This window comes from Triticum dicoccoides, unplaced genomic scaffold (genome assembly GCF_002162155.2).
Source record: "Triticum dicoccoides isolate Atlit2015 ecotype Zavitan unplaced genomic scaffold, WEW_v2.0 scaffold23877, whole genome shotgun sequence".
In the NCBI taxonomy this organism is placed as follows: domain Eukaryota; kingdom Viridiplantae; phylum Streptophyta; class Magnoliopsida; order Poales; family Poaceae; genus Triticum; species Triticum dicoccoides.
In genome coordinates, this window is record NW_021248577.1 from 43,526 (window position 1) to 70,449 (window position 26,924).

Below are 26,924 nucleotides of genomic sequence, written 5' to 3' on the forward strand. Positions count from 1 at the left end.
ACAAATTTGAAACATGAGGTGTTATTTGATTGTCCTCCTTATGAGTGGCGGTCGAAGACGAGCGATGGTCTTTTCCTACCAATCTATCCCCCTAGGAGCATGTGCATAGTGCCGAGGTTTTTGATGACTTGTAGATTTTTGCAATAAGTATGTGAGTTCTTTATGACTAATGTGAGTCCATGGATTATACGCACTCTCACCCTTCCATCCTTGCTAGCCTCTTCGGTACCGTGCATTGCCCTTTCTCACATTGAGAGTTGGTGCAAACTTCGTCGGTGCATCCAAACCCCGTGATATGATACGCTCTGTCACACATAAACCTCCTTATATCTTCCTCAAAACAGCCACCATACCTATCTATTATAGCATTTCCATAGCCATTCCGAGATATATTGCCATACAACTTTCCACCGTTCCGTTTATTATGACACGCATCATCATTGTCATATTGCTTTGCATGATCATGTAGTTGACATCGTATTTGTGGCAAAGCCACCGTTCATAATTTTCCATACGTGTCACTCTTGATTCATCACAATCCCGGTACACCGCCGGAGGCATTCATATAGAGTCATACTTTGTTCTAGTATCGAGTTGTAATCATTGGGTTATAAATAAATAGAAGTGTGATGATCATCATTAATAGAGCATTGTCCCAAATAAAAAAAAGGGAAGGCCAAAAAAAGGCCAAATAAAAAAGGCAAAACAACAATAAAAGGGACAATGCTACTATCCTTTTTCCACACTTGTGCTTCAAAGTAGCACCATGTTCTTCATATAGAGAGTCTCTTGAGTTATCACTTTCATATACTAGTGGGGATTTTCATTATAGAACTTGGCTTGTATATTCCAACAATGGGCCTCCTCAAGTGCCCTAGGTCTTCATGAGCAAGCAGGTTGGATGCACACCCACTAGTTTCTTTTGTTGAGCTTTCATACATTTATATCTCTAGTGCATCCGTTGCATGGCAATCCCTACTCCTTGCATTAACATCAATCGATGGGCATCTCCATAGCCCATTGATTAGCCTCGTTGATGTGAGACTTTCTCCTTTTTGTCCTTCTCCACATAACCCCCCTCATTATATTCTATTCCATCCATAGTGCTATATCCATGGCTCGCGCTCATGTATTGCGTGAAAGTTTATGAGTTTGAGATTACTAAAGTATGAAACAATTGCTTGGCTTGTCATCGGGGTTGTGCATGATGAGAGCATTCTTGTGTGACGAAAATGGAGCATGACTAAACTATATGATTTTGTAGGGATGAATTTTCTTTGGCCATGTTATTTTGAGAAGACATAATTGCTTAGTTAGTATGCTTGAAGTATTATTATTTTTATGTCAATATGAACTTTTGTCTTGAATCTTTCGGATCTGAATATTCATATCACAAGTAAGAAGAATTACATGGAAATTATGCCAACTAGCATTCCACATCAAAAATTATCTTTTTTTATCATTTACCTACTCGAGGACGAGCAGGAATTAAGCTTGCAGATGCTTGATACGTCTCCAACGTATCTATAATTTTTGATTGCTCCATGCTATATTATCTATTGTTTCGGGCAATATTGGGCTTTATTATACACTTCTATATTATCATTGGGACTAACCTATTAACCGGAGGCCCAACCCAGATTTGTTGTTTTATGCCTATTTCAGTGTTTTGAAGAAAAGGAATATCAGACGGAGTCGAAACGGAACGAAATCAACTGGAGAAGTTATTTTTGGAAGGAAACACACCTGATGGACTTGGACCCCACGTCAGAAGATACGGGAGCTGCCCACGAGGGTGGGGGCGCGCCCACCCCCTAGGGCGCTCCCCCTGCCTCGTGGGGCCCCTGTGGCTCCCCTGACGTGCTTCTTCTGCCTATATAACTCCATATACCCTAAATCTTCCAGAACAGAGAATAGATCGGGAGTTCCGCCGCCAGAAGCCTCCCTAGCCACCAAAAACCAATCTAGACCCGTTCCGGCACCCTACCGGAGGGGGCAATCCTTCCCCAGTGGCCATCTTCATCATCCCGGTGCTCTCCATGACGAGGAGGGAGTAGTTCTCCTTCGGGGCTGAGGGTATGTACCAGTAGCTATGTGTTTGATCTCTCTCTCTCTCTCTCGTGTTCTTGATATGATATGATCTTGATGTATCGCGAGCTTTGCTATTATAGTTGGATCCTATGTTTCTCCTTCCCCTCTTCTCTCTTGTAATGAATTGCGTTTCCCCTTTGAAGTAATCTTATCGGATTGTGTCTTTAAAGATTTGAGAACACTTGATGTATGTCTTGCATGGGATAACTGTGGTGACAATGGGTTATTCTATTGATCCACTTGATGTATGTTTTGGTGATCAACTTGCGGGTTTCGTGACATTGGGAACCTACGCATAGGGGTTGGTACACGTTTTCGTTGTGATTCTCCGGTAGAACTTTGGGGCACTCTTTGAGGTCCTTTGTGTTGGTTGAGTAGATGAATTGAGATTGTGTGATGCATATCGTATAATCATACCCACGGATACTTGAGGTGACATTAGAGTATCTAGGTGACATTAGGGTTTTGGTTGATTTGTATCTTAAGGTGTTATTCTAGTATGAACTCTAGGGCTGTTTGTGACACTTATAGGAATAGCCCAACGGATTGATTGGAAAGAATAACTTTGAGGTGGTTTCGTACCCTACCATAATCTCTTCGTTTGTTCTCCGCTATTAGTGACTTTGGAGTGACTCTTTGTTGCATGTTGAGGGATAGTTGTGTGATCCAATTATGTTAGTATTGTTGAGGGAACTTACACTAGTGAAAGTATGAACCCTAGGCCTTATTTCCACACATTGCAATACCGTTTACGCTCACTTTTATCACTTGCTACCTTGATATTTTTATTATTTCAGATTACAAATACTTTATCTACTATCCATATACCACTTGTTTCACCATCTCTTCCCCGAACTAGTGCACCTATACAATTTACCATTGTATTGGGTGTGTTGGGGACACAAGAGACTCTTTGTTATTTGGTTGCAGGGTTGCTTGAGAGAGACCATCTTCATCCTACGCCTCCTACGAATTGATAAACCTTAGGTCATCCACTTGAGGGAAATTTGCTACTGTCCTACAAACCTCTGCACTTGGAGGCCCAACAACGTCTACAAGAAGAAGGTTGTGTAGTAGACATCACTATCAGAGTTGGCATACTTTGCAAGAGCCGCCATTAGCTCCCCCATGTCATTGTAATGACGCTTGAGCCGGCCAAGCTTCCGCTTGAGTGAAATGAACCGGCAATTTTTCTCCAACATCAGAACCGCTGAACCGATGTTGATATTATCTGAAGAATGCATGATGGTCGAGACCCGGCGCACCCAGCTGGTTGTTGACTCGCCCTCGGCCTGAACACAAGAAACCAAATCCACGATCGACATAGGTTGCTTACACGTGTCTTTGAAATTCTGGATAAACCGGGCCTTCAGCTCCGCCCATGACCCGATGGAGTTAGCCGGCAGCCCCTTCAACCAGGTACGGGCCGTTCCCTCCAGCATCATGGTGAAGTACTTAGCGTACACAGCCTCACTAACATCCAGTATCTCCATAGCCATCTCATAACTCTTCACCCACACCTCAGGGTGTTGATCGGCTGTGTAATTAGGCACCTTACGAGGGCCTTTGAAGTCCTTGGGTAGACTCTCGTTTCGCAGAACCGCCGTTAGAAATGGCACACTGAAAGCCTTGGAAGTTACACCGGCCTCAATTGAAGTTGTCGGGTAAACCGACATGTGCTGATGAGCCGCCATCTCGGCCTCCCGACGTGTTCTGCCCTGGTCCACCAAATCCTATGCATTGGCACCATCGCGTGCCGGGTCATGCCCATGAGGTCGGTTACGGTGCTGCTTCGTACTCGAGACTGTCGGTGAGTCAATGTGCCTACTGTAGCTCCGGCTTGGACGAGGGGTTGAATGGATCCGATCATGCCTATAAGAGTAAGCCTGTTGCTGGACTAAAGTTGTTTGAAGGATCTCCCTAGCCCTTCGGGTTTCAACCGCCACCGAAGTCTCACCCTCAACTGGTAAAGCCGCCAATCGCGTCGCCGCAGCAATCATGTTGTCCAAAGGGGTGGAATAATGACCCGGCGGTGTTACCATGTGTTGAGACGGGGTGTTGTTCATATACGGAGAACTTGTCACACGCGGCTGACCCGGCACCCCACCGCCTGGTGCTTCAGTCATCCGATTTACCACCGGCGGGTTACTGGCCCCGGCTCTAGAGGTGTTGAAGAGGTCCCTTGACTCATAAACTGAGGGCAGACGACTCCGGTATTTTCTCCTCAAAACTTTGTTCGACGCGGTCTGATCCACCGTGAGCCGGTATGAATCTGCTTGAATCCGCTGTGCTTGGGCACTTAAAACGGCCCGCTCTGCAGCCATCTTGGCGTTTTCTGCTGCTAATTCCGCCTTAGCTTGCGCTATCTCATCACGCAACTTAGCTATCTCTGCCATGTGCTGCTCCTGGTTATCTGGGGTTACCTAAACCTCCATCAAAGTCGCCAGAGCATCCAGCAGATCTATTAAGACTTGAGCCGGCGGGCGCGCTGAACCGCCAGCCCCGGCTGTCGTTATCGCTGCTGCACTAGAAGTTATAGCTGTGGCGGCTGTCGAACCAAGAACCGGCTGGGTGCCAACCATGAAGATCGCCACCCTGTTCGGCAGCTCACGGGTATCCGGAATACTGTTGCCATTGGAACAGCCCCCAAGCCGCCCATCATGTAGCTGATACATTGAGTTGGTCTCGCCTGTGGACGACTCATCATCAGAGAAGATGGTCGTCTCACCGCCAGAGACAGAGCCTTCCAACTCAGCCCCATGGGTAAACCCAACGAAGACATGCCTTACGACGGGTTGAGCCCGGGCGGGTCGTGCACGCTGAGCCGTCTCGATGATGTCGGTGCAGATGTCCGGCTCAGGGCCCGGCTCGTCGATCTTGCCGATGAAGACGTGGATTCCGCCGAAGGGGACCCGGTACCCGTACTCAATTGAGTCAGCCTCGAGGGACCAGCCTGCATCGTTTGATGTAGAGCTTGCCGCGGCGACTCTGGTCATCCGGCCCACAATATATCTCTTGAGACCTTCGAAGCTGCCCTTAAGAACTCAAAACCACCATGCGCGGGCCCCACGTGAGCGTCAACTGTCATGGAAGTGTCGCGGCAGATGTTCTCATAGAAGGACTTAGTTGTGAAGCCATTGCGACGAGGTTAGTTTAAAGGGGTTAAACGGGACAAAGGACACGGAGAGTTTATACTGGTTCGGCCCCTTGCGGTGAAGGTAAAGGCCTACTCCAGTTTGAGGTGGTATTGCTAGGGTTTCGATTACCAGGGAGCAAACACGCTTTGCCTGGCTTTCGATTTGTTGTCTCTTCCCCTAAGCCATGGCCGGGTCGTCCCCTTATATACATGGCTTGACGCCCTGCAGCCTACAAAGTCCCGGCCAGCTCATACAAAAGTGTCCGGCTTGGTGACTTATCTTACATGTCTTACAATACAAGTTTACATATACATGGCGGTTTACACTTACGGGCCTTAAGTCGCACCCAGACTTGGGCCTTTTAACAAGCCTATCTATGAACCGCCATCCTTAGTATATTCTTAGGCTTCATTTAGATGAACCGTCATAATGGATGACCCGGCCCCTCCTGGGCTGGTCATATCTGATAGTCATATCTTCAACATTTTTCTATGTAGAATAGGAACTAATCCTTCAAATTTCAAAGAAGAAAAAGTATTAGTCTAGACTCAAATGGAAAAGTTTGTGCATCAAATGACATTTTTTTTCCTATAGAAACAGAGATACATGTTATCTCATTTCATACGATTTTTGTATTCTTTTTCTATAAACCAAAGGAGATCTTATACGTTTCTAAATTTCTTCACAGATTTCTTTATAAAACATTAAAATTGCCATTTTGCTAAGTTTTGTTTAAAACATGTTCATAAGGTTCTGGTAGGTGGCATATGTGGCAGTGGCGGTGGCACCCCCACCTTCAAATTCACGGCCACCTCTGGCGCTGGCAAGGCATTGCAGAAAAAGTAGACACCAATAAGAGAAAGAGAGATGGATTTCAAGCACTATTTTACCTCTGTCCGATGCTCTGGCCTTCAGCAGTAAAGCCACACCACCGGCTGCCAAACATTGTCCTGAATGTCTCCTTCTAAATTCTTCTATGCTCTCCCTCTCCCTCAAAAATCATTTAAAAACACATTGTTGAGTAACATAATTGTATTAGAAAACATATGTTAGACTAGGAAATATTATGGCTTACCTTGTATTTTAAGTAGATCATGTACTTCTATATATATGCCCATGAGGCTCAAGCAATACAACGACAATACCATCACCAATCCCCCTCTCTCTCTTCTAACTTGGTATCTATCGCAAGTCGATTCTAAACCCTAACCGCCGCCGCTTCCGCATCCAAGCGCCGCCCCCGGGGCGGTCGGTCTCCATGACCGTCGTCGGAGGCCGCGCCGCCCGTACCTAGCGTTCGTCCACCGGCCGTGCTGGCCGGCTGCTCTACAGAGTTTTTTTCGAGCCCTTGCTTTGGGTTTTTTTTCGCTCTCTCGCCGGTCGTTTTGATTGGCATTTTTCTTTTTGATTTTTCGATCTAATTTTGATTGGTTTGCGTCGCCCGCCGCCGCCTTCGACTCCGTGCGTCTCTACTCCGACCCCGGCGCGACCAGCCGGCCTCTCCTTCGACCCGACGGTCACGCGCGCCGAGGGGGCCCGTCCGGGCCAGCCGTCGTCCGCGCGTCAGTCCGCCCGTTGCCCTGCGCCGGCCGTCACCGCCCTGCTTCGACCGGGACACTTGCATCGCCCCGACCCGGCGGCCTCGCACTATGCGACGACCAATCATAGTCGTCGCTCGCGCGCCGACCCGCCCACCGATCCACATCACCCGCCTTCGCCGCGTCTGCACAGCGGCCCGGCGGTCTACCTCGCCGGCCTCGTTCTCGGCTGCGTCGGGACGGCTACGTCAGGCTCGTCGGCTGCCTCAACTCGGATGTCGCTGCTCCGTTGGTCGCTCGGGCCTCACTGCCCAGGCGCCGGCGCTGCTTTGGCAGCCCGGGTGCTGGTGCTGACAAACTTGTCCGCGATGTCCCACGGCGTCCGTCGTCGCCGGCTTCATCATGGACTCCGCCGCCACCACGCCTCCACTGAGCGGCGTCCCCGACCTCGCGCGCGATCGGCTTGATCACCTGCTCGCCGCCGCGATCCGCCTCATCTACGTCATGCGACCGACCTGGCCCGTCGGCTATGCGCGCCTCCGCAGGTCCCGTGAAGATCGTCCCCGAGTTCAGCGCGCCTCTCCACCGATCGAGCATCGGGCTGCCACTGCGTCGCCCAGTTGGGCTGCAGCGCCGCCACCCCGTGGTTCTCCTCGCGGCTGCATTGACTCGTGCATCGCCGATGCGTCACCCCTTCGGGCCGTATTTCCGCGATACGCGGTCCCCGCCGCCGCCCCGAGACCGTCCCCGCGGCTGCACCGACTCGTGCACCGCCGTTGCGTCGCCCCGACCCGCCTGCCGCCGCTGCGTCGCCCCGACCCGCCTGCCGCCGCTGCGTCGCCCCTTCGGGCCGTAGCGCCGCGGCCCGCGGTCAGCTCTGTCGTCACATCGCGTCGACCTCCCGTGGTATGTGCCGCACCGTCTTCCTTGGCGCGGGAACGCCACCGTCCGCGCCGGTCTTCGTCACGCTGTCAGAGTTCTTCGCCTACTTCGAGTACTGCTGCCGCACTTCTAACCTAGCCGCCGCCGCTCTTCTTTGGCCGCCGCCGCGGCTACCTCCGTAGCTGTCGCCGCCGCCCGTCCACCCCGTTCGTCTTCGTCCAGCACTAGCCCGTCGCCAGCGTCGCCGTCATCTACCCCGACCACTTCGTCTACTCCGACCACCGTTGGTGACATCGGCACCGCGCCGATGGACGCCGCAATCGTCATTGAGTTCTTCTCTGCTGGTCCCTCCGACTTCTCCGATATGGCGGACAGCTCGTGCAGGTCCCTCGTCTACGCATGCCCGGTGCTGGCAACACCGATGCATGCCTTCATCCACGACGTGTCCCCGGGCCTGGCAAGCCTGGTCGGCGCTTCGTCAACTTCGTCTTCGTCCGTCTAGCATGCCCGGTGCTGGCAACACCGGTACGTGCCTTCGTCCACGATATGTCCCCGGGCTTGGCAAACCCGCCGCGACGCGTCGTCAGCCACATCTTCTTTCCGGTGCACCACTACTTCGACACCACTGCGCCCATGCTAACTCGGCGCCCCCTTGCGCCTACGGCTCCACGACGACTTCCTCGACACCGGCCTCCCCGACTCGACATCGACCACGGCATTCTTCGCACGGCTACCTCAACCACGGCTCCACCACCCACGCTCTTGGCTACATCGACAAACGACACAAAGGGCTACCGCCTGCTTGAGCAACCTCGTCGGTTTCCACTCCAGCCACGACTCCGCGATGCATCGACCGTTACGACTGTGGGGGGTGTCCGTCGGCTTTCCTTCGGATTCTTCTCCAGTCTCACCGTCTGCGTCGCTACCGTTATGTCTGCGGGGGTGTTGAGTAACATGATTGTATTAGGAAACATAGGTTAGACTAGGAAATATTCTGGCTTGCCTTGTACTCTAAGTAGATCATGTACTCCTATATATATGCCCATGAGGCTCAAGCAATACAAACGACAATTCCACCAAATCCCTCCCTCTCTCTTCTAACTCACATCGCTACCCCTAACATCACTACAGTTTATGCTGGAGCTTGCCTGATTCTGTTTCCCAACCAACACTCCACTTGATTTATTTTAACAGCAAAAAGAGAAAAAGCTTAGGCCTCCTTTGGTTTAGAGGAATTTCATAAGAATTTTAAAGGATATGATTCTTATAGGATTTTTTCCTTTAGAGCCCTTTGGTTCATAGGAATGGATTCCTATTCCTACATAGGATTGGTTCCTATCCTCCACATTTCATAGGAAAATAAAAAAGAGCCTAAACTCAATGAAAAAATTCCTTTAATGTCAACCAAATGACATCTTGTTTCCTATTCCTACTCATAGGATTTGAGATACATGTCATCTCATTTCCTACAAGATTCCTATTTCTATGATAATCCTATCCTATGAACCAAAAAAGGCCTTATTACTTTCAGGCTCAGTTATGTCTGAACTGCACATTCTCTAGGGCCCAATAATTTTTGTTGTCATGTCGAGCTCTAGCTGTATATCATGACCTTGGAATGTTGCAACTAGACATTAACAATTAATTAGTAGGTCCTTTTGTCTTGGTGCTTGCTGATTGGCGTCTCCTGATAGGCCAAGCTAATCAAGCCAATTAGCATAAAGCCAACCACCAAATTATAATACTCGCATTCGCCAACCATCACTTGAGCTTGAGAGATAAAGAAACAGCCGTAGACATACTCCCTCTAGCCTCTAGGCATTTGGAGAGGTAGATAAGAAGTTGCAACCTCCATTGGCAATTCCACGAATACATCATTCAGACATAGACTCAGAGTCGTCCATAGGTTCGTCCTACACAGACAAACACAGCCATGGTGGAGGACTTCACATGCCCTACCATGCCACCGGTGCCGTGCGGCGCCAAGAAGCTCCCTTCCCCTCACTTCACTTCGCCGCCGCCATGGTTCGTCGTCCCGGCCGACGCGGGAGCGCACGACCATCACCGGCGGTGCTTCTCGGCCGCCGAGCAAGCCGGGAACCCCAACAACGACGTCTACCCGGGGCCGGGGGGCCGCTCCGAGAGGTTCGCCGTCATGGAAGAGCACAAGATGGACATGCTGTGGGAGGACTTCAACGAGGAGCTGGCCCGGGCGCCGCAGCCGTGCCCACTGAGCATGGAGTGGTCGAGCGAGGCGTGGCACGCTGGTGAAGGCGACGGAATACCATCCCAGCATGTGGATGTGGTCGTCGCCTCCGGTACCGGGAGCAGCGTGGTCTGGCGAAGGAGGCTGAGCTTGATGATGATGCTCAAGCTGCTCAAGAAGCTCTTCTTGGCACGCAAGTCCAGCACCACCTCAAGGAAGACGCCACCAAACTGACAGCAGTGTGGATGCGAGAATTATATAGATGCGTGCATAAATCAATCTCAGGTGTATATATAATATCGCATTCTCGATCGATAAATACATCACTTGCTTCTTTTCCCTCGTTTGCGCGGCTCTTCAGAGCCTTGTGCTGCTCAATTCTGGCTATGGGTTCTGTTCGATATTATCATGGTTTGCATGTTCATACCCTCCTTTTCAAAATAGATGACCCAACTTTGTATTAACATTTTGAAACAGAGGGAGTAGATTGGAAAACATTTCAGATTTCAGAACCTAAGTTAGTTTGGAAGATTGAAAAGATGATTCACTCTTTCTTCTTTGGCATTCATCAACCATCATGCAAAACATGGGTAGTGCAGGCACCCACTAACAGTTTAGTGGAAATCATCATGGCAGAATTAATCGAGTCACCTATCACAATGGTTTTGCATCTGTGACTTGACATGGCAGCTAAACTCAGAAAGAAGTCAGTTTGAACTGATGAAAATGGCTTCAAGAGATTCCTCATCTTTCCACAAGGAAATCATCCCATCCTACTAGTGCTAGATTTTGCTAATTTATCATAAAGAAACAAAAGCAGCTTTAACGAGATAAAACTTTATTCATGTCAAATACAAAGGATCTCCAAAATACAAACCAGCCTCACTTGCGTAATTCATACTACTAGTGCTTAAGCGGATGATAAACACCCATGGAAGATAAGCAACAAGCTCAGGAATGGACATGTGTGGGGGACGCACCAACAAACTGGTTGTGGTTGGTCCCAACTCCCAAGTGGACAGCGAAAAACAGTTGTGCAGAATGTAATGCACATGTCAGCTTGAGGTCATTTGCAATGCATACCAATCTGCACTTGCTTGGTAGGTATTGCATCACACAAGATAAGATTCTATTCTAGTACTTCCTCCGTTCCGAATTACTCGTCGCAGAAATGAATGTATCTAGATGTATTTTAGTTCTAGATACATTCATTTCTGCGACGAGTAATTTGGAACGGAGGGAGTACAAGCTAAGGTAGTCATGACAGAGTACCGAATTCACCAACGAGAGTAATACCATAATCAAATCACAAATAACCTGAGACTAGCCACAAATGCTAAGCAACAGGATAATGACATCATATGATCTGGCAGATTAACTGCTGACTGGAATCATATCCAACATCCTAATTGCACACTAGCTTGTAGAAAGATGGAGCTAAGTAACTGTTACAGTATCAGTTGACCTTATTTCTGTGCATCGTGTTCATACAAACTTGATTTTTTTTGTACCGTTGAACATGCAGGGCGAACACTAATGCAATTCAAAAACACTTCCCATATCATAAATGCAGATTGGTGTACAACAAGGCCAGGGTTCACTTATTTTCTTGAATTATATCTGCACATGGGCATAATAAGAAATACAAAGGATAATACAGCTATACGGCAATATCAGTATCCCTCTTAAAGAAATGTGTTGACAAACTCAGCACCGAACAACTAGCAACCACAGCACCTTTCTGCAGGTTGAGGATGGCGCATTATTATTTTTCCCAGTCATACTGCAAGTAGGGAAAATAATAATAATTAAGCCAATCAAATAGATGAGCATGTGACTTCCTTTCATCATATCATAGCACCCATACTGAAACCAAATATGATAGGCTCAACAGGATCCACTAAGTAAAGTAAACTTCAGTATCTACATATACTGTACCATGATGGATTAGAGAAACTGATATCCTGATTAACTCCCAAGCAAACCTAAAATTACCTGCAAAGACAAACATCCTCTGTCAACTAGATTACTTTTTTTTATTCAACCTTCAAATAAAACATAAAACAGTATGTCAGTAGCATAATCAGCACACAATTTTGTATATATAACATAATGGCTAGCCCACTCTATGGTCAAGTTGTTATGGTGCTTATCTACAGTCTCAAAATAGACCACAATGCTAATAAGAGGTTGATTCTGCTAGCCGAATCTGACCATGTGCTGGTTTCATGCTGCAATTTAGTTATGTTGATTACACTGACACTTCCATCAGTCTTGAAAGTATCATATTTTCCTCAAGTTATATTTCTTTTTAGTGCGTTCTTATAGTTCATCCACAAATATATCTAAAATCTTTGGTTTCTCAAGGATATCTATACAGACCTTTAATGAGATGCCAAAGAAGACAAGCTAATGTTTACACCTGGAGATACATAGATGATAAATTATATTTTTAGCCTGTGCCTGGTCTTGATAGATTTATCACATACCAAAGTACACAGTGATAGAAAAAAGAAATTATCTAAGCAAAGCATCTCCTTGTAACCCAAATAGACATTCGAAAAAGGACGTCATTGTAACCAAAGTAGAGACTCACAATGCAGCACCATCTAACAGGTAACTAATGTACACATAAACATAAACATAAAACCTTTCTTTTTCTGTAAGCGGGTTAATGATAAATTTATTCAGATAGAAACCTCAACCACACGATTCCGACTTCTATTTAGAATTTCTAGCTTCCAAGTGCTGATATAGAAACATAGATGGAATTTGTGAACTTGCAGAATTTCAATAAATTTTGTAACTGTAAAGATAAATCTTACCTTTATTGAGTGATAGTCTTATTACATCACTTTGAAATGTTTTTGAGCAAGCCCGACAAAGAACCACAATGTGTTGATTTGTACTCGCATTGCTCACAACAAGATTGTAGTGACTGAATAACTTTCAAACACCTGTTAAAAAGCAAACATGATTAGCACTCCTAATTGGTAATGGGTTCTTCTGACAACTTGGGCATCTTCGCCTCATCCACCCTTGGCGCATGGGCTGGAGGAGGTGGTGCCACAATGCTGCTCGGAGCAGCATTATTTGAGCTTGGGTGTTAACAAGGGAGAAGTAGTGCTTGTATTCTTATGAAAAATCTCCAAGAAACAAAAATTTCTTATGATGAATTAATAGGTGATGCCATCAAAACACCAGCATATAAAACAGGAAATATTGATAATGCTGTCTAGCAATGGTCATATGCTGATACGCAATAAGCACCCGAAACTAAACATGGAGTGCCACAACAAGACCCAACTAAACATGCTCACGCTATCAGAGCAAATAAAAAAATATGTAGGAAGTCCACCGTGGCATGAGGTCATGATGGCTCCCAAATCCCAATTCTTCCTAGGTCCAGCTCCAATGCTTGCCTAGGTCTCCCCAATCCCAATCCCAGGACATGCCCAAGCGTCGAGCTCGAATTCCCAAACCCCCCAGTTACTATCCAGAATTATGCATGAATCCCTTGCAGCAACCGCAAGAGCCAAGAGAAGGAGAGAGGACGGGGCCGTACTTCTTGGAATCGAAGAGGTTCTTGGAGAGGCAGGCCTGGATGTCGCACGCCTCCTTCTTGCACGGCTCCTTGCTGGGCGGCGCCATCTCGCTCCTCCTCTCCTCTTGCTGCCGCCGCTGCTCCGACGGCGGTGTTGGGGGTTCCTTTGAGAAGAGAAATCGAACCAACAAGTCAAAGAATCCAATTTTTTTGAGACATAGTCAAAGAATCCATTGAAAGACGACAGACGGTGATTTTGTAGCCGAGCCGCTGGTTGGGCCGGCCCAGGGTGAGTGAGAGTGGGGTTGGGCTCTGCCCGGCCCATCCCGCGGTCCGTTGTCGTTGTGTGGCCAGCCGAGACCCAGAGAGATAGTGGCGAGGCGAGGCGACTAGCGAGAGGAAGAGGTTTTCCGGCTCCTCTTGTTCAACCGAGGGAGGATAAGAGGAGAGCGAGAGCGAGAGAGAGAGAGAGCTTCGCCTGAGGTGATGGAGCTTCTGGGGATACCACGATCCCTACCGATTCTTGGAGGTAGGACGGTAGCTCCACTTGCTTCATCACTTGCCGATTCATGCTTCCACTAGTAGATGCCACTTGCCCACCACCTGCTTGTGTAAATGCCCAGCCGTAACTAGGTCCCCAGTTTACCAGAGTTCTTGGTATCCTTTTGATGCTCATCTAAGTCTGTTTCTGTTTATACGTGTATGGCGGTAACCTGACCTCTATGACATATTTAGACAACTGCCTGCCACTTCTCTCAGGAAGGGTGTTTCCTTTGCTCAGACAGTACCGTGTCTATGGAACACATCATTCCCTAACCTGGAGCAGCTTACAAACCACCGGGAGAAAGCAGAACCTGAATGGGGGTCGGCCTGCACAGTGTGCGACGAGTCACGATGGAGCTTCTATCTCACATGCAAATGGTGCTCCAAAGGATTCGCCTTTGCCGGATAGTTTGCTTCGTGATGCTCGCATCCTCTATTGTGCTTCTCCTGCCATGGGTCATAACAAGGTAAGCTATCTCCAATGCTTTGCTGCTTTCACATCTACGTCACAAGTATTATATATATGTAGATGCTGGGTGATTTGAGGTACTAAATTTTGATCAAACTGAGGGGAATAAAGGTTATAGTGTTTAAAATACAAAAGATATCCTATCAATTTTTTGTCGATTGGGCTCCTAATCCAACTATGTTTTGCTACTTCAGTCTTTTAAGAGAATAAGTTACTGTCGAGCTATATTATATACAATCCTTGCTTAGGGACATCCTGGTATCAAATCATATTGTGTAAGTTGTGTGTCCAAACTCCAAAGTGTAAATTATGTAAAATAAATGGTACATCGTAGCATAATCATGACATGTCAAATTGTGTTGTCTGATTTATATCCTAATATACCCTGTATAATGGTATTTAGGAAGCACATCCAGAATCAAACAAAAGAGTGCCAGCAATAGTTGATGCTCTCGAAAAATTGGAGCTTACACCAAAGGTACGTAAGCAACAAAAAAAACTTTGCCTTCTTATACCTTTTGTAATATTATATTTATAAGTTTTTAACAGATGTATTTTTTCCCTTGTCTTTTAAATTTCTCTGTACATATACTTCAGTTAAAACTGGCATGCTCTATTTTTTCCAAAAGTATGCAGTTGCATGTTCTTGCATGCTAAAAATGGACTATAGAAATAGATAAACAGTAACAAAGAAAAAGATACTCCCTCCATTCCATATTAGTTGTCGCTGATTTAGTACAAGCAACAACTAATATAGAACGGAGGGAGTACAATTTAAGTGTTTTCAGTTAAATCTCGATAAGTTTTGCATATTTCTTTCTCATATCCTCATTTGTACTGTATCACATCTCACTGAAAAAATCAACGTTCTAACATGAGCTTGTAACTATATGACATCTTTTTTTTTTGTATCCAGCATCGGGGTTCACAGGTTCTTGAAATCCAAAATTTCTACCCTGCTTCACTTGATGATGTTGCACGAGTTCATTCAAGAACATACATCACTGGACTCGAAAAGGTAATTGCCATCAGGCGTTTTTGTTGTTGTCGTAGTCCTACTTTGCAGAGAAGAAAAAGAAGAATTCATAGCAATTGCTTCTGATCTGCATTACCTTTTCCCAACTTAATAAAGAATTGAGATCTTGTTAGTTGAAAATATATCAAACCGACTATAAAAAAACAGCTTTAAAGAGGTCACTATTGCAGGCTATGAGTAAGGCTTTGGATGAAGGTTTGATATTCATCGAAGGAACTGGACCAACATATGCTACACAGACTGTAATGCTCTATGCACTTTCTTAATTATTTTTCTTTTTTCTAAGCCTTTCAGAGGCAATCTTCTGTGCACTTTACTGTTTCATGAATGCACTCCCAGAGGCTGTACTTATAAACCTTCTATTTTCCTATTAAATCAAGAGAAATTTTGGTCTTGCCTTCAAAAAAAAAGGAAAAAAATGTATTATCTAGTGACCTGGTGATTAGTTGAGGTCTTGATATTCATGCTGTGAATGTTAGGTAGAGCTGCATAGCTTGCTGCCTGTAAACATGTCACCTAGCAGCTCAGAACTATTCTGGCACCTCTCAATCTCTCAGTGCAAAGTTGAAAGGAACATTAGGACAAACCATTGTTTAAACAATGTAACAGATACATTATTTAATCTGTTGAAATGAACAGAGTTTCGTTTATGCGATGGAGCATTTTGTGCCCCTTTTTTATAAACAAAATGAAACAGATAGTGAAATTATTAGTCTTACTTATGATAGAGGAAGTCCAAGATGATATTGTTCTGTGCAGTGTTAATAAGGGAATGACTTCTTATGATAAGATTGAATTATTTCCCAAAGATAGTTTGTGCATTCTTTGACCAGGAGGATAGTTTCATACTTTCCTTTGACCAGGAGAGTGTTCTTAGTTTTCTTTGACCCGGCAGATAGTTCGTACTTTACTTCCTTAATTGATATTATGTACAATTGTACTCATCAACATTTAGATATTCCTTCTCTTTCTCTAAGTAATTTCATAGTTCATACTTTACTTTGACCAGGAGAATAGTTCTTAGTTTTCTTTTAACTCGGCGGATAGTTCATTCTTTACTTCCTTAACTGATATTATGTACTCCCTCCGTCCTATATTATAAGACGTTTTTGCACGTCTTATATTACGGGACGGAGGGAGTACAATTGTACTCATCAAAATTTAGATATTCCTTTTCTTTCTCTAAGTAATTTCATTGTTTATGTAGACTTTCGCAGAATCACTTCTTTCAGCTGGTGCTGGAATTACATTGGTTGATTCAGTGGTAACTAATTTTCTTCCAGTTGATTTCCTCGGTGGTTTCAGCGTGTTTCTTATTTCATGATTTAGTAAATTTTCCTTTGCAGTGCTCGTTTCCCAAGAAATGTTGTATGTTTTCCTAGGTTGCCGCATCAAAGCTGGGCCTAAGTCCACCTCTTGGATTTGCGCTAATAAGGCCACCCGGACACCATGCTGTTCCTGAAGGTCCCATGGGCTTTTGCGTCTTTGGGAACATTGCAGTTGCAGCTCGGTACGCTCAGCATCAACATGGATTGAAGCGAGTAATGATAATAGATTTTGACGTTCACCATGGCAATGGCACATCTGATGCCTTTTATGACGATCCAGACATCTTCTTCCTCTCAACCCACCAGGTCTATCAGACCATCACCTTACATACTCACTGCTGGCTTATTTTACCATTACCATGATAGTCATTTTCTTTTCTGAATTTGGTGTATGTAGCTAGGAAGCTATCCCGGTACTGGTAAGATGAACCTAATTGGTCAGGGCAGTGGCGAAGGAACAACGCTCAACCTGCCATTGCCCGGTGGCTCAGGTGACTACTCAATGAGGTGCGCCTTTGATGAGGTCATTGCTCCATCTGCGCAGCGGTTCAAGCCCGATATCATCCTCGTTTCAGCTGGGTGAGTTCCTCAGAACCACATTATTATCTTGAGAACAGAAACATGCCAAAAAGGAAAGTTAAGATTCTCTGGAGTTGTTCAAATACACGGTGGCTTCTCATTCTGAATCTCAATCATGTAGACAATGAAAATTGTTCATAGTATTATTATATCTAAACTATTGATGTTCCACAAACACACGAAGTTGACTCCACCCACCCTTCTGTCAGCTACGACGCGCACGCGCTGGACCCTCTAGCGGGTCTGCAGTTCACGACGGGCACGTTCTACATGCTGGCGTCGAGCATCAAGCAGCTGGCCAGGGAGCTGTGCAGCGGCCGCTGCGTCTTCTTCCTGGAAGGTGGTTACAACCTGCAGTCGCTCTCCAGCTCTGTGGCTGACACCTTCCGCGCGTTCCTCGACGAGCCCAGCCTCGCTGCTCAGTTTGACGACCCGACAATGTTGTACGAGGAGCCGACGCGGAGGATCAAGGAGGCGATTGAGAAGGTCAGGCATCTTCACTCGCTCTAGGTTACGCGCCGGGAGATGAGGTGTAGACTCTATCGCTTGCAGCGCACGCACCATGAAATCAGATCACGTGTTGCATTTGCAGGTTCAGAGAGTGGGTGTGTGTGTTTGAAACATCTGCTTGCTGGTCATACACACTTGGTTAACTGCTGTCAAAAGCATGGATTCATTAGGGATCCTGCACACATAATACAACTGGGTCATACATAGAATTGTGTGTGTGCGTGTGTGTATGTATTTATTGTGGATCATGCGTGTATATAATACTGCATTTTGCCCTTCCAAAAAAATTACGTTATCTATCTCTAACTCCTTATGGCCCTGTTTGGTTCGGCTGTGGATTTCTAAAAGTAGCTGTGAAAAATCTGCTGTGAAAAAACAGTTGTGGAAAATCTGATTTGAAAAAGATGTAGGTCATTTGGCAAACCAGCTGATACAACCTTTTCAGATTTTGGCCCGCAGCGGAATCAGATTTTGGAAAGCACGTCCTGGGCTGCTTCCGTTTTTGGTTCAGATTTTGGCAGCGGATTTCTGGAATCAGATTCTGCTGGGTTTGCCCTTTGGTTCAGATTCTGCTGCGCGGCAGCGGAATCCGGCGATAAAGGCTGAACCAAACAGGGCCTATATCTATCTTTAAACGCAACTATACTTGTAACAATTTGAGCATTATCGATGGAGAAGATCACTAGAGCAAGAGATGAAGTGGAGGCCGGTGCGTAAACTGATGTTATCGTTCTTTGCTTCCGCAAAGATGTTACCATGAGGCACAAGGAGTGTTAAGTCTAAGTGAGGACCTGTTGGAGCAGGGTTTTCTTTTTGCTTAAACCCCCCTAAACCAATTTTTTATACTCCTTGTTCTGTAATATAGTGCATATAGTTTTTTTTAAGTCAAACCTCACAAACAAGTTTGTAGAGAAAAACATTTACATCCAGAATGCCAAACACATATCATTAGTATCATTATAAGATGCATTTTCATATTTTAGATATAAATGGTTTTGTTTATAAACTTGGTCAAATTTTGCAAAGTTTGATTTTTAAAATAATATTTATATGCACTACATTATGGAACGGGGGGATTACTTGAAAAGGAGAATTGTTGGTGTCAGGCTCGTGGAACCGGGGTACCCAGGCCCATCTGCCTTCAGCCCAGGACGCGACGCATGTCAAGAGCCCAATGAGTGGCCTACCAGCGGGCGCCACGGACAAGACCCTTCACCGGAGCTTGGCCTCATGAGACCCCTTTTCAGGAGGCGGGCATCTCGAGCAGGCTAGGCGGCTTCACCAAGAGCCTCCCGAGGTTGCCTCCCGAGGCTCCCTCCCTAAGGCATGCGAGGCAGGCATTGCCCGGCTCGGTCTCGTGGTCTCGTGTCATCACGTGGGTGACGCGCACGGCGATGAACGGCGCCAGAGGTCGTGCCAGCAGGCGCGGATGAGGAGGATTTCCGCTTTTGTGCTAAGGGAGCAAGGCCAGCACGCCGGTTCCCAAAGCAACCCCCAAAGGTTGCCCGATCGGTGCAAGAAGACCAAGACGACGGCTGCGCAGGGCGGAGGTCATCCCCGAGCCCACCGGCGCATCATGGATGGTGGCTTTGCAGGCGAAGACCACCTTTTGTCAGGATAGACTGCGTCCCTGTCCCCCTTCAAAATTGCCATTGTATGGCAACCCTTCCCGCCAATATTTTTGGGGGAAGAGGACCAAGGCAGATATAAAAGGGGGGCAGGGAGCCATCATAGAGAGGTGGACCACTGGATCCTCAACCCTTTACTCTCGTTCTCTTTCGCGAGTGCAATCCCAATCCAAGCAGGAGTAGGATTTTACACCGCAAGGTGGCCCGAACCTGGGTAACAGTTGTGTCACCGGCCCGCTCCTGCTAGCTCACTCTCGCCGTGGTTAGCTGCAGGGAAGGATAGGGCGATAGGAATGTGTCCACCCTAGAGTTCGAACCTTTGGGTCCCCAGAGCTCGATTTCTGACGTTTGGCGTGCCAGGTAGGGGTGTGCTGCCGTTCTTCCGTTCCGCTCCGCCTTTCGCTTCGCCAGCTTCATGGCCGACACTCGCCGCAAGCGTGCCGAGCGCCGGGCGGGTCGCGTCGCCCAGACGAAGCATGTGGGCCGCGACAACCGCCGCCGCCCGTGTTTGTTGGGATCCGATGAATTGCGAGTTTATGATTAGTTATATCTATGAATATTATTTGAGTCTTCTCTGAACTCTTTTATGCATGATATTTATAGCCTCGTATTTCTTCTCCAAAGCTTTGGTTTGATTTGGCCAACTGAATTGATTTTTCTTGCAATGGGAAGAGGTGCTTTGTGAGGGGTTCGATCTTGCGGTGCTTATTCTCAGTGACAGAAGAAGACATGACACGCATGTATTGTTTCCATTAAGGATAAAAAGATGGGGTCTATTCCTACATGAATAGATCTTGTCTACATCATGTCATCGTTCTTATTGCATTACTCCTTTTTTCATGAACTTAATACACTAGATGCATGCTGGATAGCAGTCGATGTGTGGAGTAATAGTAGTAAATGCAGGCAGGAGTTAGTCTACTGATCTTGGACGTGATGTCTATATACATGACCATTGCCTTGGATAGCGTCATGATTATTTACTTTTCTATCAATTGCCCAACAGTAATTTGTTTACCCACCTTATGTTATTTTCTCGAGAGAAGCCACTAGTGAAATCTACGGGCCCCAGGTCTATTTCCTATCATTTTTTTCCAGATCTATTATTCCAAAAACCCAGAAATACCTTTATCTATTTTATTTTGTGTTTTGTCAGATCTATTTATCAAATATCATACAATTTTATCTATCTCAATATCGAGAAGGGATTGACAACCCCTCTTACGCATTGGGTTGCAAGTATTTGTTATCTGTGTGCAGGTGTGGTTTACATGGTGTTGCTTGGCTCTCCTACTGGATTGATAACCTTGGTTTCATAACCGAGGAAAATAATTACCATTGTTGTGCTGCATCATCCTCTCCTCTTTGGGGAAATACCACCGCAGATACAAGCAATCAGGAAGAATTTCCGGCGTCGTTGATGGGGAGGATCAAGTCAATATATTCTCCCGTCAACTTGCCAATTTCTGGCGCCTTTGCCTGGAAGACATCATCAACATCTATCAGGTACCCAATCACAAATCTCATCTCCTTGCCATTTACTTTATTTGCCATTTGCCTCTCGTTTTCATCTCCCCCACTTCTAAAACATTTTTACAAAAACACAAGAATATTTGCCTTCTTTTAGTTTGCCATTTTATCGATCTATCTTTTGTTTGCGTGTGATCTTGCTTGGCTACTTTATCATTATGGCTAGTTCTTCCCCCACTACGTGTACCCCTGAGAATGAAGTTCTCAATTTTAAGCAAAGGGGAGGGGGAATTTAAAAGATGCTTGGTATAGAATTTGTGATGCTCATAATAAATATATTCATAAGCAATCTACCACTATCCTTCTTCGTAATTTTTATGTGGGCATTACCACTTGGTATAGATTCATTCTTAATACTATTACTGGAGGGAATTTCTTGATGTTCCCACTTTGGATGCTTTTAATGCCATGGGAAATTTAGTGGGATCACCACCTATCATTATTAATGAAACAATTTTAACTCTTGAGCATGTTATGCAAAGGCTACATGCTATTGAAAAGAAAATGCTCACCGAAGAACATACTGAAATTTTGGATAAAAGGATCCATAACCTTGCTAATAAGATAGGATCAAAGGCGGGAGATTCTCTTAAATTATTAAAAGAAAAATGACCTGTAGTTAACGAAAGGGTAGAAGAGAGCCTCGCTCGGATTTATAAGTTGGAAGATATTTCTAGTAACTTGAGACCAGCTTTTTCTTCCGTTAAAACTATCGAAAAAACTCCTACTAGTAAGAATTGCAAGTCTACACATGTTTCTAAAAACAAGGTGCCACTTCTAGTAGCAACAATGAAGATCTTAAAATGATTAGTATTCACCCCCAACTTTGTTGAAGTGATATTTAGCATTCATACGCACAATGTTCTCCTTAGTTAACTCATGCATTTTTAAGATCAATTCAACATGTTGTTTAGCATCAAAATTAACCTTCTCCAAATATGAAAGAGGCAACAAATCAGTGGGTGCACGAGGTAGGAAACCATACACAATCTCAAAAGGGCACATCTTAGTCGTAGAATGCAGCGAACGATTATAAGCAAATTCAATATGAGGCAAGCATTCTTCCCACATTTTCCTGTTATTCTTCAAAACAGCCCTAAGCATAGTAGATAATGTTCTATTGACTACTTCAGTTTGTCCATCAGTTTGGGGATGACATGTAGTACTAAAAAGCAGTTTAGTCCCCAACTTAGCCCAAAACATCTCCAAAAGTGGCTAAGAAACTCAGTACCATGATCTGAAACAATTGCATTTGGCACACCATGCAAGCGAACAATTTCACGAAAGAACAAATCAACAACATTAGCATCATCATCGCTTTTATGACATGGTATAAAGTGTCCCATTTTTGAAAATCTATCCACGACAACAAATATGCTATCCCTCCCCTTCTTTGTTCGAGGTAAACCTAAAACAAAGTCCATAGATATATCCTCCCATGGAACACTAGGTACAAGCAAAGGCATATATAAACCATGAGGATTGAGTCGTGACTTAGCTTTTTGACATTTAGTGCAGCGAGCAACAAAACGCTCAACATCCTATCTTATCTTTGGCCAAAAGAAATGTGTAGCAAGTACGTCCTCCATCTCTTGACGCCAAAGTGTCCCATTAATCCTCCTCCATGTGCCTCCTGCAACAACAAAAGACGAACGGAGCTAGCTGGAATGCATAGCTTGTTAGCACGAAACATAAATCCATCGTTAATGACGAACTTGTTCCATGTTCTCCCTTCTTTACAATTCTGCAATACATATTTAAATTCAGCATTATGCAGGTATTGATCTTTGATAGTCTCCAAACCAAATATTTTAAAATCAAGTTGTGAAAGCATAGCATAACGACGAGACAATGCATCAGCAATAACATTTTCTTTACCCTTCTTGTGTTTAATGACATAAGGGAAAGTCTCAATGAATTCAACCCATTTAGCATGTCTATAGTTCAGTTTTGCTTGACTTTTAATGTGTTTCAAAGATTCATGATCAGAATGTATAACAAATTGTTTGGGCCATAAATAATATTGCCATGTTTCTAAGGTCTGGACAAGAGCATATAATTCTTTATCATAAGTAGAATAGTTTAGACTAGGCCCACTCAATTTCTCAGAAAAGTATGCAATAGGTTTGCCATCTTATAATAACACACCTCCTAATCCAATTCCACTAGCATCACATTCAAGCTCAAAAGTCTTATTAAAATCAGGAAGTTGGAGTAAAGGAGCATGTGTCAACTTATCTTTCAATATCGTGAAGGCTTCTTCCTGTGTGGTACCCTAAACAAAAGGCACATCCTTCTTTGTAAGCTCATTGAGTGGTGGAGCAATCCTGCTGCAATCTCTCACAAAACGCCTATTGAAACCAACAAGGCCAAGAAAACTCCTCACTTGTGTGACCGTTTTGGGCTGCCGCCAACTCTCAATAGCTTCAATCTTGGTTTTATCAATTTCATTTCCCTATGGAGTAACAACATAGCCAAAAAAAGATACTCGGTCGGTGCAAAAGGTGCACTTCCCAAGGTTACCAAACAAATGTGCATCACGTAAAGGAATAAAAACAACATGTAAATGTTCCAAATATTCCTCCAAAGATCTGCTATAAATCAGTATATCATCAAAATAGACTACCATAAATCGTCTAATGAAAGCACGTAAAACTTTGTTCATTAATCTCATGAAAGTGCTAGGTGCATTAGTTAACCCAAAAGGCATGAGTAATGATACGTCCATTTTGCATCATGCTTTTATATCGATATTTGTTGCATTATGGGCTGTTATTACACATTATGTCACAATACGTATGCCTATTCTCTCTTATTTTACAAGGTTTACATGAAGAGGGAGAATGCCGGCAGCTGGAATTCTGGGCTGGAAAATTAGAGACCTATTCTTCACAACTCCAAAAGTCCTGAAACTTCACGGTAGCACGTTTCAGAATATATAAAAAATATTGGGCGAAGGAAGTTCCAGAGGGGGGCCACCCACCATCCACGAGGGTGGGAGCGCGCCCTACCCCCTAGGCGCGCCCCCCTGCCTCGTGGGCCCCCTGGCAGCCCTCTGGTGCCCATCTTCTGCTATATGAGGTCTTTCGTCCGGAAAAAATCATAAGCAAGCTTACGGGACGAAACTCCGCCACCACGAGGCGAAACTTTGGCGGAACCAATCTAGGGCTCCGGCGGAGCTGTTCTGTCGAGGAAACCTCCCTCCGGGAGGGGGAAATCATCGCCATCGTCATCACCATCGATCCACTCATCGGGAGGGGGTCAATCTCCATCAACACCTTCACCAGCACCATCTCATCTCAAACCCTAGTTCATCTCTTGTATCTAATCTTTGTCTCAAAACCTCATATTGGTACCTGTGGGTTGCTAGTAGTGTTGATTACTCCTTGTAGTTGATGCTAGTTGGTTTACTTGGTGGAAGATCATATGTTTAGATCCTTTATGCATATTAATACCCCTCTGATTATGAACATGAATATGATTTGTGAGTAGTTACGTTTGTTCCTGAGGACATGGGAGAAGTCTTGCTATAAGTAGTCATGTGAATTTGGTATTCGTTCGATATTTTGATGAGATGTATGTTGTCTTTCCTCTAGTGGTGTTATGTGAACGTCGACTACATGAAAATTCACCATTGTTTGGGCCTAGGGGAAGGCATTATGATGTAGGGTGGAGCCCTAGTGGCCGATCTTTCACGAAAGGAGCGGATCCCGTGAAGAACACGAAGAATATGAGGAGGGAAACGAGGGGAACACAAGAGAACACTCAAAACCGACAAGAATGATCACACATGCGCTAGATCCATGAACACAAAGAGAGATACAAGATCCAAAGTCAACAACGGACGATACAAGAGGTAACGGTCTTCTCCGTGAGGAGGTCTTGATGGGGCCGCCCAAGAGGGGGTCTTGATGATCTTCTCCGCAAGGAGGTCTTGAATCCAAAGGGATCTTCTCCGTAGAGGCCGCGATCTCTCTCGTGGAGTAGATCCGATGTGGATGAGCAATGCTCTATCTCTAAATGAGCTAAAACAATGCTAACACTAACTAGGAGGGGGGAGTAGTATATATGATAGAGGCGGGGTGTCCCGATCTTTCGATGAGATGATAACTAGCGATTTGGTGGAGACGACTTTGACGATCCGACTACAAACGTGCAACGACGTTGTGCCTTAGCAATCGCTAAACCAACTCCGAGAGGTTATTGACCACGCCGGAGCACGATCAACCTGACCACGAAGGTCTATTCCTGCAAGCAATCGAAGAACAAGCAAGAATATGATAAAAGCAATCTGAATATCGCGAATATGTATGAAGTATTGATAATGGTGGGGATCCGAAAAGTGGTCTTGGTCTGGTCGTTGGACACAAACGAAGCACACGAAGTTGCAATGGCTAACTTTTAACTAAACAAATCCCAAGGAAAAGCTACTAGATGGATCTACTTATATAGGAGCAAGGGGTGGCGGCCAAGGAGGTGGGAGGACGTCCCAAGGCAGCCTAAAACTAAATCTAGGTCGTACAAGGCCAATGGGCCCAAGTGGAGGTGATGTAACACCTTTGGACTTGTAGTTTGACTCGGATTCTGCTGCAGCATCAGATTGTTTCGTCCACAACTCAACACTCCGGACGAATTTGAACGTGATTACAATTGGGTTGGAAAGTGCACGAAATCTAGTTTCCAACAAAAAAAGAATCACCCAATTCGGAGTCCGTATGAAAAACTTGTGTGCGTTTTGAGTCAGGTGTGTCTGTGCAGTCCGAATCTGAATCCAGAACGTGAGAGACTTGGACTCTATCTTCTCTTGGGCCAAAAGTGACGTGAGAGAACTTTTTGGACAGCAAATAAACATCTCTTTCTTCCTTATCTTCATATGTGGATTGTACAAATGTCCCATACACCTGCAATTAGACAAAACACAAAAGTGTGTGAAGTATTTTTGTTCTGGATAACATAAATAGATTATTGAATAGTTTGCACTAGAAATCACCTGACAAATATGCATATATGCAATATTTTTGGTCATATCCAAGGTAGTCATGTCCTCATCATCCTCCCCTTCTTGAAAATAAAGCCGTCCTCGGCGTTGCTTAATCTGAAATGTGGCTTTGTCATTACCTCTTATGATCAACTCAGATGATGTAGCCACTCTCGGGGGCGATGTGTCACATGGTGGAGGTGATGTAGTCCTGACAACAACGGATGTGGTTGTCATAGTATGCCTAGTAGTTGAAGGAACAATCATATCAACTCTTGGAATGTGCACCGTGCGCTTGTTCTCCTCGTGGCCAACACGTCGTTTTATTTCCTGTTCAGCTTTGCAAGCAAGATGAAACAAATGGTCCATAGGATAACACTCTTCATGAATTAGTATCTCTTGAATATCACGGTTTAATCCTCCCCAAAATCTATCCATAAAATCATCTTCACTTTCTTCTAAAGAGGAATGCAACAAGGTAGTTTGTAAATCATCATAATATTTTGTTACAGTTTCACTACCTTGTTTTAAGTGTTGCAACTTCTTAATCATGTCACGAGTATAATAAGCAGGGACGAAAGTATGTCGCATGGCAAGTTTCAAATCATCCCAAGTAGTAGGTATATAATCAGGGTGTAACCGACAATATTCACTCCACCAAACCAAAGCATAACCAGTGAAAGAACCAACCAAAACCTTAACCTTTTTATGTTCATCGAAATTATGGGAAGCAAATATATTTTTTATGTCGAACTCCCATTCAATATATAAAGCAGGTTTAAAACGGCCATTAAATGGTGGTATAGATACATTAACCTGATCATGTGCATTTGGATATTTGTGCACCTCTCGTGACGGTTGTGGTATTTGCAAAGGTGGTGGCACGTCTCCCGCGATCGACAAAGCCCATGAATTGACTCTGGAT

At 45.1% G+C, this 26,924-nt stretch overlaps 3 protein-coding genes across 5 annotated transcripts; 2 read left to right on the forward strand and 1 right to left on the reverse strand.

The window, feature by feature from the left end:
- Positions 1 to 9,431: 9,431 nt before the first annotated feature.
- On the forward strand, positions 9,432 to 10,193 carry LOC119345453. Its single transcript, XM_037615523.1, has one exon. It carries the CDS (start codon positions 9,582 to 9,584, stop codon positions 10,086 to 10,088), a length of 507 nt encoding a protein of 168 aa, XP_037471420.1. The 5' UTR covers positions 9,432 to 9,581; the 3' UTR covers positions 10,089 to 10,193.
- A 1,107-nt stretch (positions 10,194 to 11,300) lies between these two features.
- LOC119345454 (cx9C motif-containing protein 4-like) lies at positions 11,301 to 13,789 on the reverse strand. Of its 2 annotated transcripts, XM_037615525.1 has the most exons (5): positions 13,648 to 13,789; positions 13,420 to 13,562; positions 12,680 to 12,811; positions 11,793 to 11,849; positions 11,301 to 11,637 (listed from the first exon to the last, which is right to left on the reverse strand). In XM_037615525.1, the coding sequence occupies exons 2-3, from the start codon at positions 13,503 to 13,505 to the stop codon at positions 12,706 to 12,708; spliced, it is 192 nt and encodes a 63-aa protein (XP_037471422.1). In that variant the 5' UTR covers positions 13,506 to 13,562; positions 13,648 to 13,789; the 3' UTR covers positions 11,301 to 11,637; positions 11,793 to 11,849; positions 12,680 to 12,705. The 2 variants fall into 2 exon arrangements, with proteins under 2 accessions (XP_037471422.1, XP_037471421.1); XM_037615524.1 differs by lacking the exons at positions 11,793 to 11,849; positions 13,648 to 13,789 and having other exon boundaries at positions 13,420 to 13,628.
- A 6-nt stretch (positions 13,790 to 13,795) lies between these two features.
- On the forward strand, positions 13,796 to 18,169 carry LOC119345452 (histone deacetylase 14-like). 2 transcript variants are annotated; one of them, XM_037615521.1, is made up of 9 exons: positions 13,796 to 13,927; positions 14,158 to 14,408; positions 14,814 to 14,888; positions 15,327 to 15,428; positions 15,617 to 15,688; positions 16,654 to 16,710; positions 16,829 to 17,080; positions 17,172 to 17,353; positions 17,563 to 18,169. In XM_037615521.1, the coding sequence occupies exons 1-9, from the start codon at positions 13,885 to 13,887 to the stop codon at positions 17,861 to 17,863; spliced, it is 1,335 nt and encodes a 444-aa protein (XP_037471418.1). In that variant the 5' UTR covers positions 13,796 to 13,884; the 3' UTR covers positions 17,864 to 18,169. The 2 variants fall into 2 exon arrangements, with proteins under 2 accessions (XP_037471418.1, XP_037471417.1); XM_037615520.1 differs by having other exon boundaries at positions 13,798 to 13,927; positions 14,134 to 14,408.
- The last annotated feature ends 8,755 nt before the right edge of the window (positions 18,170 to 26,924 follow it).

Excerpts from the sequence above, each read along its gene's own strand:
- LOC119345453 (XM_037615523.1), top strand. The coding sequence starts at position 9,582 with ATGGTGGAGGACTTCACATGCCCTACCATGCCACCGGTGCCGTGCGGC.
- LOC119345454 (XM_037615525.1), bottom strand. The coding sequence starts at position 13,505 with ATGGCGCCGCCCAGCAAGGAGCCGTGCAAGAAGGAGGCGTGCGACATC. Across the intron at positions 12,812-13,419 it reads AACCTCTTCGATTCCAAGAA|GTGTTTGAAAGTTATTCAGT; the intron begins GTACGGCCCCGT and ends GCTTTTTAACAG.
- LOC119345452 (XM_037615520.1), top strand. The coding sequence starts at position 13,885 with ATGGAGCTTCTGGGGATACCACGATCCCTACCGATTCTTGGAG. Across the intron at positions 14,409-14,813 it reads CTGCCATGGGTCATAACAAG|GAAGCACATCCAGAATCAAA; the intron begins GTAAGCTATCTC and ends AATGGTATTTAG. Across the intron at positions 17,354-17,562 it reads ATCATCCTCGTTTCAGCTGG|CTACGACGCGCACGCGCTGG; the intron begins GTGAGTTCCTCA and ends CCCTTCTGTCAG.